Genomic DNA, 14,039 nt, shown 5'->3' with positions numbered 1-14,039 from the left:
GGGTGCTGAGGATGTGGCTCTAACCACTATGCCGCACTCTCCTCCCTGAGATACTGTGGCTGGAAAGGACATAGCTCCTGTGAGGTCTGTTTTTTGCCATATATCTGCATTTCAATGAAATATTTTTAATTGCAATTAATTGTGCAATCGCAGCATTTTAATCACACTCATACAATTAAAGGTATCTTTATTTAGTACTTATCATTTCCCACAGCAGTTTCTTGTTACTCTGGGCAAGTCACTTAACTCTCCATTGTCCCAGGTACAAAATAAATACCTGTAAATATGTAAACTGTTTTGATTGCAACCACAGAAAAGCGGCATATTAAATCCTCTCCCCTTCCTTTCAGGACTGATAATCTTTGTCCCTCTCTATCTCTTCCTTCCTCCCTCTCTTCCTCTTTATTTTCTGGGGTTCGTTCTTTTTTTTTTTTTTTTTTCCTCTCTTTCTCCTCTCCACCTCCATAAGAAGTGACACACTCCTGGTATTCGGCATCATCAAGCTCTTTTGGCTGTTGGAGCTCACCATGTCGGCCGTAGCTTCCACCAGTGGCCCCTCCAGGTCTGCAGCTCCCTCCATTCCCTCTCCACCTGGAGTTTGGCATCTGCTCCCCCTCTACCCGCTGGGCTATCTTAAAGGTGGTCTTCTGTTGGTCCCCGGTAGTGACAGCATTGCACATACGCTGCCTGCTATGAAGCTTTCCTCTGACCCGTCTCACCTCCTTTGACATCACTTCCTGTTTCTGCATGAGCGGGACAGGTCAGAGGGAAAGCGTCGTAACATGCTGTTGGCAGCATATATGCAATGTTACCACTGCGGGGGGGACCTCTAAGGTAAACTGGCGTGAGTAGGGGAAAGATGCCTAGATCATGCCAAGCACAGGGTTTAGGAGCGGAAGAGAGCAGGAGTGTGTGGCGCAGTGGTTGAAGCTCCAGCCTCAGCACCCTGGGGTTGTGGGTTCAAACCCACGCTGCTCCTTGTGACCCTGGGCAAGTCACTTAATCCCCCCCATTGCCCCAGGTACATTAGCTACATTGTAAGCCCGCCGGGACAGACAGGGAAAAATGCTTGAGTACCTGAATAAATTCATGTAAACCGTTCTGAGCTCTCCTGGTAGAACGGTATAGAAAATTAAATAGATTAAAAATGATCTGGCTTGGTAAGGGAAGAATGAAGAAGAAAGTTGAATTTGGGTAGCTGATAATTTCCTTTTCTTGAGTCCTGCCAGGCTAGTTCATTGTCCCGTCCCAGTGAGTTCTTTTCTTGTCCCTGCCCCGTTCCAGCATGCTCCATCCTCATCTGCACAAACTTCAAACCCTTTAAAATCATAAGGATTTGAGGCATGTGCGTTTAAGGCAGAGCTTACAGGAATGGAGCAGGGACCGCGACAAAACTCATGGGGACGGGGGAAAAATTTGTCCCCGGGTCATTCTCTAATCTGGTTCTCTGCGTTTTGATCATGGGCATCCCCTGGAAGCATTGGGACAAGCGGCAATTCAAAGGATTTATGCTCATAACTTTGGGCCCCTTTTACAAAGCCACAGTAGCGATTCTCCCACAGGAAACGCACGGAAGCCCACAGGAATTGAATGGATTTTGGCGCATTCGCTGCGGGGAAAGTGTAGAGTGAAATTCTGAATAAAAGTTTAAATTCTTAAATTTAGGAGCATAAACAGTTGGTATCAACAGGGGCAGATTTATCAGTCAGTCAGTCAGTCATCGAAGACTTCTTAAGAAATTGGATAATATATCTTAAAATAACAGGATGATACTACCACATGAGCACAGGTTTCTTACATTAACAAGACCATTAACATATAACTCGGCAGAGATGGTTCCCGGGTTAGCAGAATCTTGTGTTTTTTAAGTTAAGGACGATCCGGTCAATTTCTAAATTTTTAGAACCAAAATCTATTAATATACTGATTCGTTCATTAATCATTGCAAAACTAGATTATTGTAACACTCTATTTACTGGAGGCCACATTACCGTAAAGATGTGCTTCGAGCTGAGTCGGTCCAGCGAATGGCCACTAGGAAGGTCTCTGGACTCAAGGGTCTCTCATACGAGGAAAGACTGGGCAAATTGCAGCTGTACTCTCTAGAGGAGCGCAGGGAAAGGGGTGACATGATTGAGACTTTTAAGTACGTCACAGGTCGTGTCGAGGTGGAAAACGATATATTCCTTCCCAAGGGACCCTCAGTCACAAGGGGGCACCCGCTCAAACTCAGGGGAGGGAAATTTAGAGGTGACATCAGGAAGTATTTCTTCACAGAAAGAGTGGTAGATCACTGGAACAAACTTCTGACGCAGGTAATCAAGGCCACAAGCGTGCTCGACTTTAAGAATAAATGGGACATCCACGTGGGATCCCTACGTGGGTCGAGCAGCACTCAGACTTAATGGGGTGGGTCAGTAGAGTGGGCAGACTTGATGGGCTGTAGCCCTTTTCTGCCGTCACCTTTCTATGTTTCTATGTTACTGGAATAACCCAGAAGGAATTGAGACGCCTCCAAAGTATTCAATATGTTGCAATCAAATTGATGATAAAATCTAGGAAATATGACCCTGTAACCCCCTCTGCTTCGGAAGGCCCATTGGCTACCGATCAATCAAAGAATTTCTTACAAAATCTCTTAAATAACGTTTAAAACAATTCATTCCAAATGACCCCATTTTATTGCGAAATATCTTATTCCATAGGAGCCGTCCCGCATCCTTAGATCATCTGTTCGTCAATTGCTTACGGTCCCTTCCCTTCGAATAATTGGAACCAAGAGGCACGACATTTTCTCAGTTGTAGCCGCTCAACTCTGGAATACCCTTACCCTAACCTTATGCATTTCAAAGGCCTACTTAAGAGTCATCTATTCAAAGAAGAGAGACAGATTCTTCAGACTGGCGGGGGCAACAAAAACTAGAGGGCACTCAAAAAAATTGAAGGGAGACAGATTCAGAACAAATGCTAGGAAGTTCTTCACTCAGAGGGTGGTGGGCACCTGGAATTTGCTTCCAGAAGAGGTGGTAGAGCAGAGTATGATTTTGGGTTTCAAACTGGGATTGGACGAGTTCCTGAAGGAAAAGGGGATTGAAGGGTACAATTAGAGGGTTACTATACAGTACAAAATGCTTTGGAGCATTAGATCACTTACAGGTCATTGACCTGGGTGGCCGCCGTGGGAGCGGACTGCTGGGCATGATGGACCTGTGGTCTGTCTCGGCAGGAGGCGATGCTTACGTTCTTATGTTCTTTAAACACTTGATTTAATTCCTCAGTTTCTTTCCAGTTCCTTCTCAGAAACAAGTAGTAATTTCCCCTTATTTGGCTTCTGTTCCTATCGAATTTGTAGTTCCAACCCTTTTCCCTTTTGTCTCACGCTTGTCCATGACATCTGTGCCCCCCTCATTATGCCATTCATTAGATGATGTTTCTTTTAATTGTACTTTCCCTGTTAATGTCAATGGCATTGTTTTGTTTTTTTTAAATCATGTTTTTGTTTGTGTTTTCCTTATTTTTAATCCTGTAAATTTGCTTAGAAATTGGATGAGGGAGGGTGGGAGGGGGTATTTCTTTTGCATGGTTCTATTCCCTTATGAAATATTGATCGGGTGGGGTTTTAAAAAAAAATATTATATGGATTTTGAGTGATTATAAATGCATATATGATTAATATTATTTGTATAGGTACTGTATTGTATTTTTGTTAGCTTTAGAAACTCAATAAAGATTTAAAAAAATAAATAAAAGAAATTGGATAAGCGATCAATCAAATTTTAATACAAACTTGCTTTGCACTGATTTTTCAGTATTAGGTTCATACTTTAGGCTCATAAATCTAGCAAATGGCAGGTCCATGTTTACGAGCATAGCTTTTAAACTCCTAAATTAAAATGATTTTTCAGCTGAAAAGTTATGCTCCTAAGTTTGGCTGAAAATAAGGCACAAATTTAGGAGCTCAGCATTTTCTGAAGATTGGGTTCACAGCCCGTTAGCTGTGACGTGAAATACTGATTTTTACTCCCCAGTAGCACCAGGCTATATGCAGAAGTCAAAAAGATTAGTTGTCTTTCCATCTGCTGGCAAGAGGAATATAACCCGTTCATCTGGACGGCTCTGACAGGACTCGAGGAAAGGCATTTATCAGATGAACATAATTAGAACCAGAATTCCAAGCTCAAATGGGTTCCTGACTTGGTTCAGTTGTTTGCAGATAATAGTATAATTGAGCAAATGGGATTGCTGGAGCACTTAGTTTTTACCTCAGTAAGTCACGCTTTCTTCAGCTGGAATTTTGATTTAAAAAATAAAGCCAAAGATCCTGCCCATTTTTAAACCATAAAGCACAGAGCTTAAATTTCAGCTGGACTCCGATTTGTTCGAAACCTATTTCTAGATCGTCTTCCTTTACGAAAGGGAATGAGGGCCGGATTTTTCAAAACTTACCATGCCCTTAAATAATGGCGCTAAACTTGTTCCGGTCAGTTTAGCGTGCCGGTATTTTGCCGGCCGATTTTATCAGAACAGCTCACTTGTGCTCTTTTCTGAGCTTCCTAGCAGTCTCCAACTCTGCCATGCAAATGTAGTACAACGAGGTCATTGATATTAAAATGGTAGTAAAATGGACTCATGAATATTTAAATGGAGCACTGCGGGTGATTCTCTATCATTCCCTAACCTCGTTGTGCCACATTTGCGGGCAAAATTTTCTGGCAGGGCCTGAGCTGTCATACCTTACTTTTTGGTCAGTTCCTGATTGCTGATTGGCTCAGGTACCGACAGGAAAGTAAGGCTTGATAGCTCAGATTCCCCCCCTCCCCCGGTCCCTCACTTGCAAATAAAAAAAATAAAGACCCCTGATTCCTCCCTTCCATTGATCCCCCAACAACCCCCCGACACCACCATCACCTTTAAATTGAGGAATGGAAAGAAGGATGCCCAGTCCTTTCCACCACCGGGATCCCCCCAACACCCCCATACCTTTACATTCAAGAACAACAGGAGGGATGCCCACTCCTGCCGCCACCACAGGGGTCGTCCCCCCCACCACTCACCTGTACTTTTACGACGAAGGCTGGCTTGAGGGATTCCTTCTCCCTCCGTCCGGCAGACCCACCTCTTCAAAATAACAGGCCTTCTTCTTCCCAGTGCCTTGGGTTCTATCCCGGGATGCACTGGGAAGGGAAAGGTCCGTCTTTTTGAAGAGATAGGCCTGCTGGCTGGAGGGAATAGGCATCCCTCCGGCCAGCCTTCGACATAAAGGTATGGTGGAGGTGAGAGGAGATGGTGGGAGGGAGTGGGCATCCTTTCGGTTTAAAGGGGAGACTGAAGGCTGTTGGAGAGTTGGCGGGGGGAGGGGGACCACGGCGGCCAGAGGGCGTGGACATCTCTCCTGCTGATCTTGTACAAGGTGTGTGGGAGCCAGATGGCGGTAGACAAGGGTGGGGGTGTCGGCAGGAGGGGGGATTATTTCACTCTGATGCTCTCCCTGCCGGTCAATCAGCTGAGCCAGCTGGATTCGAGGAGACCTATGGCTCAGTTGATCGGGGCAGGGAGGAGCGACTGCTCTTCTGAGCAAGTGACAGGCCCAGTTCCTCCTGCTCTTTACTGGCGATTCTCCACTCAAATAATGTGCATAGAATTTGCATGCTATTTTGCTGAGAATCACCCGTAAACTAAAAATCGCTCCCAGTACGGTCACTACATTGATGTGCCAGATTTTGCTGGCGAGTTTTGAGAATTCGGCCCTGGGTCTCTGAATTCTTGCTTGTTTGCCCTTTTTTTCTGAAACTCTGAGCCCTTGCTGCAATCCAAGTTCATCATTCTTGTCCTTTCTAGGTCCAGTCTTTGTCCTCTCGCCCCAGATCCTGTGAAGTGCCAAATATCACGTATGTACATTCTGTTTGGATCTTTTGGGTTGGGGTCAGTTTTGCTGCTGGTACTGTAAAATGAAGCTAACATTTAACGATGCCAGGTCAGTGGTCATCAGCATAGATTTTCATTTTGTTTAATGAGTAATATATATATATATTTTTTATTTTTTTTTAATTATGGTGCCCTATAAATATCTTCAGACTTGAGTGTAGTTTTCACATTCTGCTGTCTTTAAAAAAAAAAAAAAAAAAAGCCACAATTTCAAGCTGCATTAAAGTAGAAGTTTTTCACATCTTGACTGGGGTTAGGCTCTATGGGCCAGATTCACTAACCTGCCCGATTTGGGCAGGTCCGACGAATTCAGCAAACTCCAGTATGCAGAGGGGGGTGATAGGAGGAACACCCCCATCTGCCGGCAAGGATCCCCACATATGCGCAGACCATGTTTAGATGGTATGCACATGCACTGGACTAGAGAATGACACAGTGACAAAATTCATCACCGCAGGAAACCGCAGGAATACCGCAGGAAACCATCTTCATATCATTCTTTAAGGAGAGAGGGAAGAATCAGAGTAGGAATGGCCACAACCACTGACCCGCAAGCTTTGCTTTGAAGAATGCTGGTGTAGAAGGTCCGAGGTTGAAATAGACACTACAGAATGACAGTCTCTGGTATCCAGAGCAGATATTGTGATGTCATAATGCCTCATTCCACCAGTGCCTAAGAGCCAATCACATCAGTGATGTCACAATGGCTTCATTATCCTTGGCTCACATAAGAATCAGAGTATGAATGGCCACAACCACTGACCCGCAAGCTTTGCTTTGAAAAATGCTGGTGTAGAAGGACCGAGGTTGAAATAGACACTAGAAAATGACATGGGATTATTTCCTGCGGTTATCCACGGGGACGGGAACGGTGATGAATTTTGTCACCGTGTCATTCTCTACACTGGACCTCAAGCCCGGCACTTTTTTAAAATCGTTTTTTACAGCCCGTAGTTTTAACCCGCTTAAAGCCTGCGGGTTAAAACCACGAGCTTACACTGCGGGGAAGAGTGGGAGAGTCGGGGCAAGCAGGCGATCAGGGCAGCTACAGTCGGGGCAGGCAGGCAGATCGGGGCTGACAGGGCTGAGAGCAAGGCGGCAGAAGGCAGCGGAAAGGGCTTCAGCGACTGGTCCTCGGCAGTCGCTTTTTGGGTTGATCAGCCAGCACAGTCGAATCGGGCAAATTTGTTTAGTGAATGGCGTCCCTGCCTACTTTGCATGCAGTTCCCCTCATTTGCATGCGCGGATCGGAATCGGATCGCAAAACAGGTTAGTGAATACTGCAGGAGGGAAATCGGGTCGCAAAGGGCTCGCAAACTGATCAGTACACGATCGGTTTGCTTAGTGAATCTAGCCCCATGTGCACTAAATGCCTGAAGAAATCCTGGTCGGTTCTGGCCAAATGGTCAGTGTAATGGTTTGGCTAGGTCTGTGTGTACGGGGGGGGGGAGGGGGGGGCATGAGTTGGTTGAAAATGAAGAGAATCCCTGGTTAGATCTAAGTGTAAAGTCATGGAATAGTAGCCCAGGGGAGGTCGATTCTGTTTTAGCTAAGAAAACTACCAAGTTGTAAAAACAAGTTTTCCTAATTCAGCCTGTGCTGATAAGTAGTTCAGCCACTTGCTGAAATAACCCTGGATATTCAGTGCTGGGGAATGTTGGCTTCCAGTTTTAAATATCCAGGTATTTGTGGGCACCAGCTAATATTTGGTCTGGCACCCAGTTAATTCACTGGCGTAAGTTAGGATAGTTTCCCACTTCCCAGTGTCCAGTATTGGTCGCCGTACCTCAAGAAGGACATGGCGATGCTTGAGAGGGTCCAGAGAAGAGCGACGAAAATGATAAAAGGCATGGAAAACCTTTCATATGCAGATAGGTTAGAAAGGCTGGGGCTCTTCTCCCTGGAAAAGCGGAGACTCAGAGGAGACATGATAGTGACTTTCAAGATCATGAGAGGTATCGAGAAGGTAGACAGAGATAGATTCTTCAGACTAATGGGGCCCACAAGTACAAGGGGGCACTCGGAGAAGCTGAAAGGGGACAGGTTTAGAACCAATGCTAGGAAGTTCTTTTTCACTCAGAGGGTAGTGGACACATGGAACGCACTGCCGGAGGCTGTGATAGGACAGAGTACACTCCAGGGTTTTAAAGAAGGATTAGATAAATTCCTGAAAGATAGGGGGATTGAGGGATACAGATAGAGGTAGAGATGGGATATAGAGAGAGTTTAGATAGAGACCAAAGGGATTTAAGGGTTCAGACAATGATCACCGTACAGGTCATGGGCCTGATGGGCCGCCACGGGTGCGGACTGCTGGGCGCGATGGACCTCTGGTCTGACTCAGCAGAGGCAACTTCTTATGTTCTTATCCATATGCTTAGCCAATAAACCAGCTAAATCAAGGCTCTGCCCCTGTCGTAGTCAGTTACGAAATGACTGGTTAGTGGCAATATTCAGCAGCACATACTCTGGTGAGGAGAGGCCTAGTTGGTAGAACTGCTGCCTCTGTATCCAAAGGTTGTGAGATCAAATCCCAGCGCTGCTTCTTGTGACCCTGGGCAAGTCACTAAATCCTCCATTGCCCCCGGTACAAAATAAGGACCTGTTGGTATTTAAACTGCTACGAGTGGGGTTGTATAACTACAAAAAGACGGTATATATGTCCCAATTCCTTTCCTTTTCCCCCCCTTAAGTGCCGCTGGATATCAGTGACCAGACAGCATGGCAGGGTTTAACCAGGCAGAAGTCTGACACATCCATCTGTATATAGATCGAGGGAGGGGCTAAAATGATAACCCATTTAGTCATTTTACCAGTTCACGGAGTCTGATATGTAATTTGTTTTATATTTTTGGAGTCTTTTTCTCAGTCTCCTTGAAAAATCATTGTACAATAGAGTTAAATGAATTACGGCCAGCCAGTTACAGATATGTAAATAGCCTTATTAATATTTCCAGAGTAATAGAATTTGTTTCTTGTCCTCTGTTTCACGTCTCTTAGTGGTTTCCCATCCTCTGAACAGAATGCAGGGCTCTCTCTTCTCCAGGGGACTCTAAACACGGGCGGCTCGCTCCCTGATTTAACAAACCTACATTTTCCATCCCCCCTGCCCACACCTTTGGATCCCGATGACGCTGTGTATCCCAGTATCAGTGGGGAGGCCACTACAAGCAACCTGCCAGCAGCCATGACCCACCTGGGCATTAGCAGTTCTTCAGGTAAGCACTGTACCCGTAAAATAGTCCCTCAAAGAGGTCATTTCAAAGTCATTTTGAGTGAGCGGCGACTAGTTGAACTTCAGCTTGACCTGGATTTTTTTTCTGAGCTCATTCTGCCAGGAAAGGTAGGAAAAGATGCTCCCATCGCATCTCTTAGATGGCTGCCATTGTTTTGGCCTCTCGAGACCTCCCAGGATCCAAATCAAAGCTGAAGCATCCCAGCAGTAATCCCCTGGCAAGAGACAGGTGCTATGGCACCCTCACAAACTCTGTATGTTTCTTTAAGAGGATCTAAAAATGTATCCCTTCTCCATAGAACAACAAATTGTGGGCATTGTTTGTTTGAAATGGGGGAAAAGAGGAAAAATATATATTCCAGTTCTAAAAGTCAAAATTAATCCTTCCCCCCTCCTGTCTAATTACCAAGCACAGGCCCAGGTAGCTGGTTAAAGGAGAGGCCAGTCATTATTTAAGGGGTAGTGTTGTAAGTTGACGAAGGCCTAACCTTGCCTGAACAGCTAGCCTGAAATAAGCCAGTTTCTTTTGCTTTTTCTTTTCCTCAATATTTAATCTGTCTCTTTGAATGAGATCTTTGTTGGAGCATTAGAAGACTACTCTCTTGCCGACTTGGAAATCAGATCAGTCAACTTTCATGGAATATTTCTCAAGAATGGTGGCATTGTAATCCCACACAGAACTGGGGGGGTGTCTGTCTTTATGAAAGACGAATTTGTTCAATCACCACGAGTGTGACAAATCCAAAGTGCCCTAGCCCTAGGCAGATTGATTTTACTAATGGCTAAGGGATGGTAGAGAAACCTGTGCCTCTCAGGACAGTAAGAGTAGCTGGCTTAAAATAACTTGAATGTGGAACCAGTTCCTGGACTTCCAATAGTATAAAATTATAAAGTTTATTAATTCAAAAAAAGTACAAAAATATCACAATTTTAAAAGACAAAATTATACAATAGAAATGTACTGCATGAATAATAGTAGCCAGACCCTACACGGACCGTGTTTCGGCTTTATAAGCCTTCCTCAGGGGTATTTCAAACGCAGTGACAGGCGATCAAAGCAAAAAAGAGTCTTAAAATCTATTCACTCCGTCTCCAGCTGGCTGTGGTTAGTCCCAAAGATATGTAGATGACTGGAATGGATAGCCTCTGAGGAGTTAAAGAATTTTTGCATCAGACACGGATTATTTTCTGGAGAAAGTTACATGTCACCTGAAAATAATCCATGTCTAATGCAAAAATTATTTTAACTCCTCAGAGGCTATCCATTCCAGTCATTTACGTATCTTTGGGACTAACCCACAGCCAGCTGGAGACGGAGTGAATAGATTTTAAGACTCTTTTTTGCTTTGATCGCCTGTTACTGCGTTTGAAGTTCCCCTGAGGAAGGCTTGTAAAGCCGAAACACGGCCCATGTAGGGTCTGGCTACTATTATTCATGCAGCACATTTCTATTGTATAATTTTGTATGTTTTTTTTTTGAATTAATAAACTGTATAATTTTGTACTCTTGGAAGTCCAGGAACTGGTTCCACATTTTTGTTTTTAGCATCACCTGGTCTTTGAGGTACCTTGGTCCATCTCTGGTTGGTAGGACCGTCCTCGTGAGGTACCACCCCACAGCATCGTTTTGTAATTAAAATAACTTGAGACATTATGTATCGTGGCACAAAAAGTGGAAAGCTAAGTTTTTCTTCTCTTATCTTCTAGGTTTACAAAGCACTTGCAGCAACGCTTCCATCCAAGCCGCAATGAATAATGCAACTGTGTCCTCTCCTGTGAATAGCCACGCACAGCCGCCTTCCCGACGTAACCCTGCGCTTCACCCTGCGCTCCGCCTGTCTTCTCTCAGCAACCCTTCCCTTCCCACCACCGCTTTGAGCGGTTCCCCACGACGCAGGCACACGCCTGTTAGTCCCTTGACTCTTACACCGGGAAGTGAACCCCAGAGGGGGGTCAGCAGACAGTATTCCCCCACAAGCCCACAAGGCCTGCCGCCTAACTCGCAGGTAAGGTCCTGAAAGCATCGGCCAGCCTTAGAACGAGAAAACTGAGGCTGCAGAGGTTTCATCATCCTTGATATCCGTGGGTTCAAAGAAAGCCTTGGTGATTTTTCTCTTTATAGTCAACAATTTTAAAGTAAATAGCAGCAGCCCGTATTCTAGCAGTCGTTGCTTTCTAAACTGATGGGAAAATGACTGAATGTGCAATTCTGCGGCTGCTGAGTTTAGTGAGGAAAGGCACCATGCACACACCTTATGCATCACTTCAAACTGCCGCAGGAAGAAGATGGTGATGTGTTCAGGAAGCTTTGTGCCGGAGGGCCTCCTATGAGCGGACGTCGACGTGAAGACTCGCTGACGTCCGCGCGTTTCCGGACGCCCTCCAGCCGCGGCTCCAAGTTTAGTGCGCCGTGGCTCCAGAGAGTTTGCGCGACTTATTTCTCTAGCGCTGCTAGTTGTTTGCGGCACTGTACAAATACATTCAAGAGACTGTCTGCACTGTAACCTCAGATTGCTAGATTTTATGGCAAGATGCAACATTTTCGATGTGAAAGAGGCAGTGAGGCCTTTACTTTAATAACTAGTGGCATTTTGATTTTTGTTTCTAATAATGTAAAGTGGTGCAAGGAGGATACGCACAACTCCATATCTTATTTAGATTAAAACCGATGCTGCTGCCTGAGGATTTTCGCTCTGCCGTTCAAGCCTTGTTTTAGTTTTTTTATTTATTTTGCATATAATAAGTGTATCACATAAATATACAATTTCATTGAGTACACACTTGATAATCCTTCATAGATCATTGTAAATGCAACATATTATTATATAATACTGTATTATAATATTGAAAAAGCATATCATACTTAATAAGTATACCAACTATTACTCTAATTATAAACCCACCCCCTCCCCTCTTATCCAATATCTTATTATGGGAAAATTGAATCATTCATTGCAAAAGTCTGTTAATGGTCCCCAAATCTTCTTAAACTTATCTATATATCCTCTTTGTGTTGCAAATGTACGCTCCATTTTATATATATGGCATACTGAATTCCACCAAAAGTTATAATTTAACCTGCCGTTCAAGCCTTATTGCGATCTCGAATTGATTACTGCAATCTTTTGTATCTCGGGTTGTCTAAGAAAACATGCAAACCTGTCCAACTTCTAATGAATTCAGCGGCTAGATTGATAATTGGCGTTCTTAGGGCATTGCCATATTACAGTGCTCCCCCACTCATTCGCAGACGGCGGTTTGCGCCCCCGGTCATTCGCGGAATTGTCCAACCACGAATGACCGGGCAGGAGAGGGCAGCCGGAGCGCCGGCGAGTGAAGGAAATCACTCGCTGTATGCTTCTGACCGCTTCTGATTGGTGAGGCCCGACTTTAGTACAGGAAGAGGCGGTCAGAGCATACAGCGAGTGATTTCCTTCACTCGCCAGCGCTCTGGCTTCCCTCTTCTGTCTCCCCTGCCTAAAAACCGTATTCGCGGTTTTTAAAAATTCGCAGGGGTTCCTGTAACAGAACCCCTGAGAATTTCGGGGGAGTACTGTACTCCAATCATAAAAGCTCTCCACTGGTTACTTCTTCAACAGAGAATTTGCTATGAAGCTCTGTCCGTCGTTCATCAAATATTGTACTCCTCTTCTCCTGCTTGTTTTCAAAGCTTGTGAGAAATCTGTCAACCCGCAAGATGTTTGAGATCTGAGGGAGGGATGTTGCTCATCATTTTAAAAGAAAACGGGATTTGTTATGTTAAATCTAGAATCTCTATTTTCTCACTTGCCGGTAGGAAACTCTGGAATTTGTTACCAGAGAATGTGGTGAAATCAGTTAGCTTAGTGGGGTTTAAAAAAGGTTTGGATAATTTCCTAAAAGAGAAGTCCATAGGCCATTATTGAGATGGCTTGGGGAAATCCCCACTGCTTATTCCTAAGAAAGCAGCATCAAATCTGTTTTGCTATTTGGGATCTAGCTAGGTACTTGAGACCTGGGATTGCCACTGCTGGGAACAGGATACTGGGCTTGATGGACCTTCGGTCTGTCCCAGTATGGCAAATGTTTTGTTTGAATCTATGAATTAGGACCCCTGAAGAAGGCTATTACATTAGTCGAAACACAGCAAATACTGACACAGACTTCCACTGGATTACTTGCCAAAAGGATTTTCTTTCATGTTAATATACATCATAACTGGTATTTCGAATTGAACTGGTATACTTGTTGGATCATATTTTGGCCTGGAGTTTTCATTTATCATAGCTACCCAGCTTTGAATTTTTTGACTGACTAAATAAACCTGGTTCACCAAATCCATCAACTCCACTTTTCTGCCTTCACTTTTCGGGGTTTGCCAGATGCTCGTGACTTGGACTGTTTGTTGTCAGAGAGGGTTGCTGGGCTTGATGGACCTTTGGTTTGACTGAACATGAATCATTTTATATTCTTAAAACTGCAGTCTCGCACAAACTTATCGATTGCTTAAAGTGAGTTCTGTGTAGCAAGATATTTTAGATCAGAGGTTCTTGAACCTTCCCTTTTGACCCCATAGCCAGTCAGCCTTTCAGGATATTCACAATGAATATGAATTAAATGTAGTTCAATTTAGTGAGTTGGCCATGATATGCAAATATCTTTCATGTATATTCATTGTGGATATCTCGACAGTCAGTAGACCAGTTTTGACAGCTACTGGCACAGACTACAGTACATTGTTACCGAAAAGAGTTGTTTACAGATCCTTTCATAAGACCAGCACTATCCCGTCAAGGTAATGTCTCCAGATGGCTTCATTTTTGTGTGTTTTGTGACAAGAATAAACTTCTGTAGAGGAAAGGCAGTCTGGCTTCTATTACCAAAAATGTCTAGGGAGACC

General features: G+C 44.3%; 1 protein-coding gene across 1 annotated transcript in view; it reads left to right on the top strand.

Annotated features, from left to right (window-relative positions):
* The window catches only part of CRTC3 (CREB regulated transcription coactivator 3), a 117,312-nt gene that overhangs the window by 84,927 nt on the left and 18,346 nt on the right, over window positions 1-14,039 (top strand). Inside the window, 3 exon segments of the mRNA XM_033920196.1 lie at window positions 5,839-5,888; window positions 8,926-9,143; window positions 10,868-11,166. Coding sequence (XP_033776087.1) covers window positions 5,839-5,888; window positions 8,926-9,143; window positions 10,868-11,166 — 567 coding nt within the window.

This window comes from Geotrypetes seraphini, chromosome 14, assembly GCF_902459505.1.
Source record: "Geotrypetes seraphini chromosome 14, aGeoSer1.1, whole genome shotgun sequence".
NCBI classification, from domain to species: Eukaryota; Metazoa; Chordata; class Amphibia; order Gymnophiona; family Dermophiidae; genus Geotrypetes; species Geotrypetes seraphini.
This window is presented reverse-complemented; position numbering and strand designations above follow the sequence as displayed.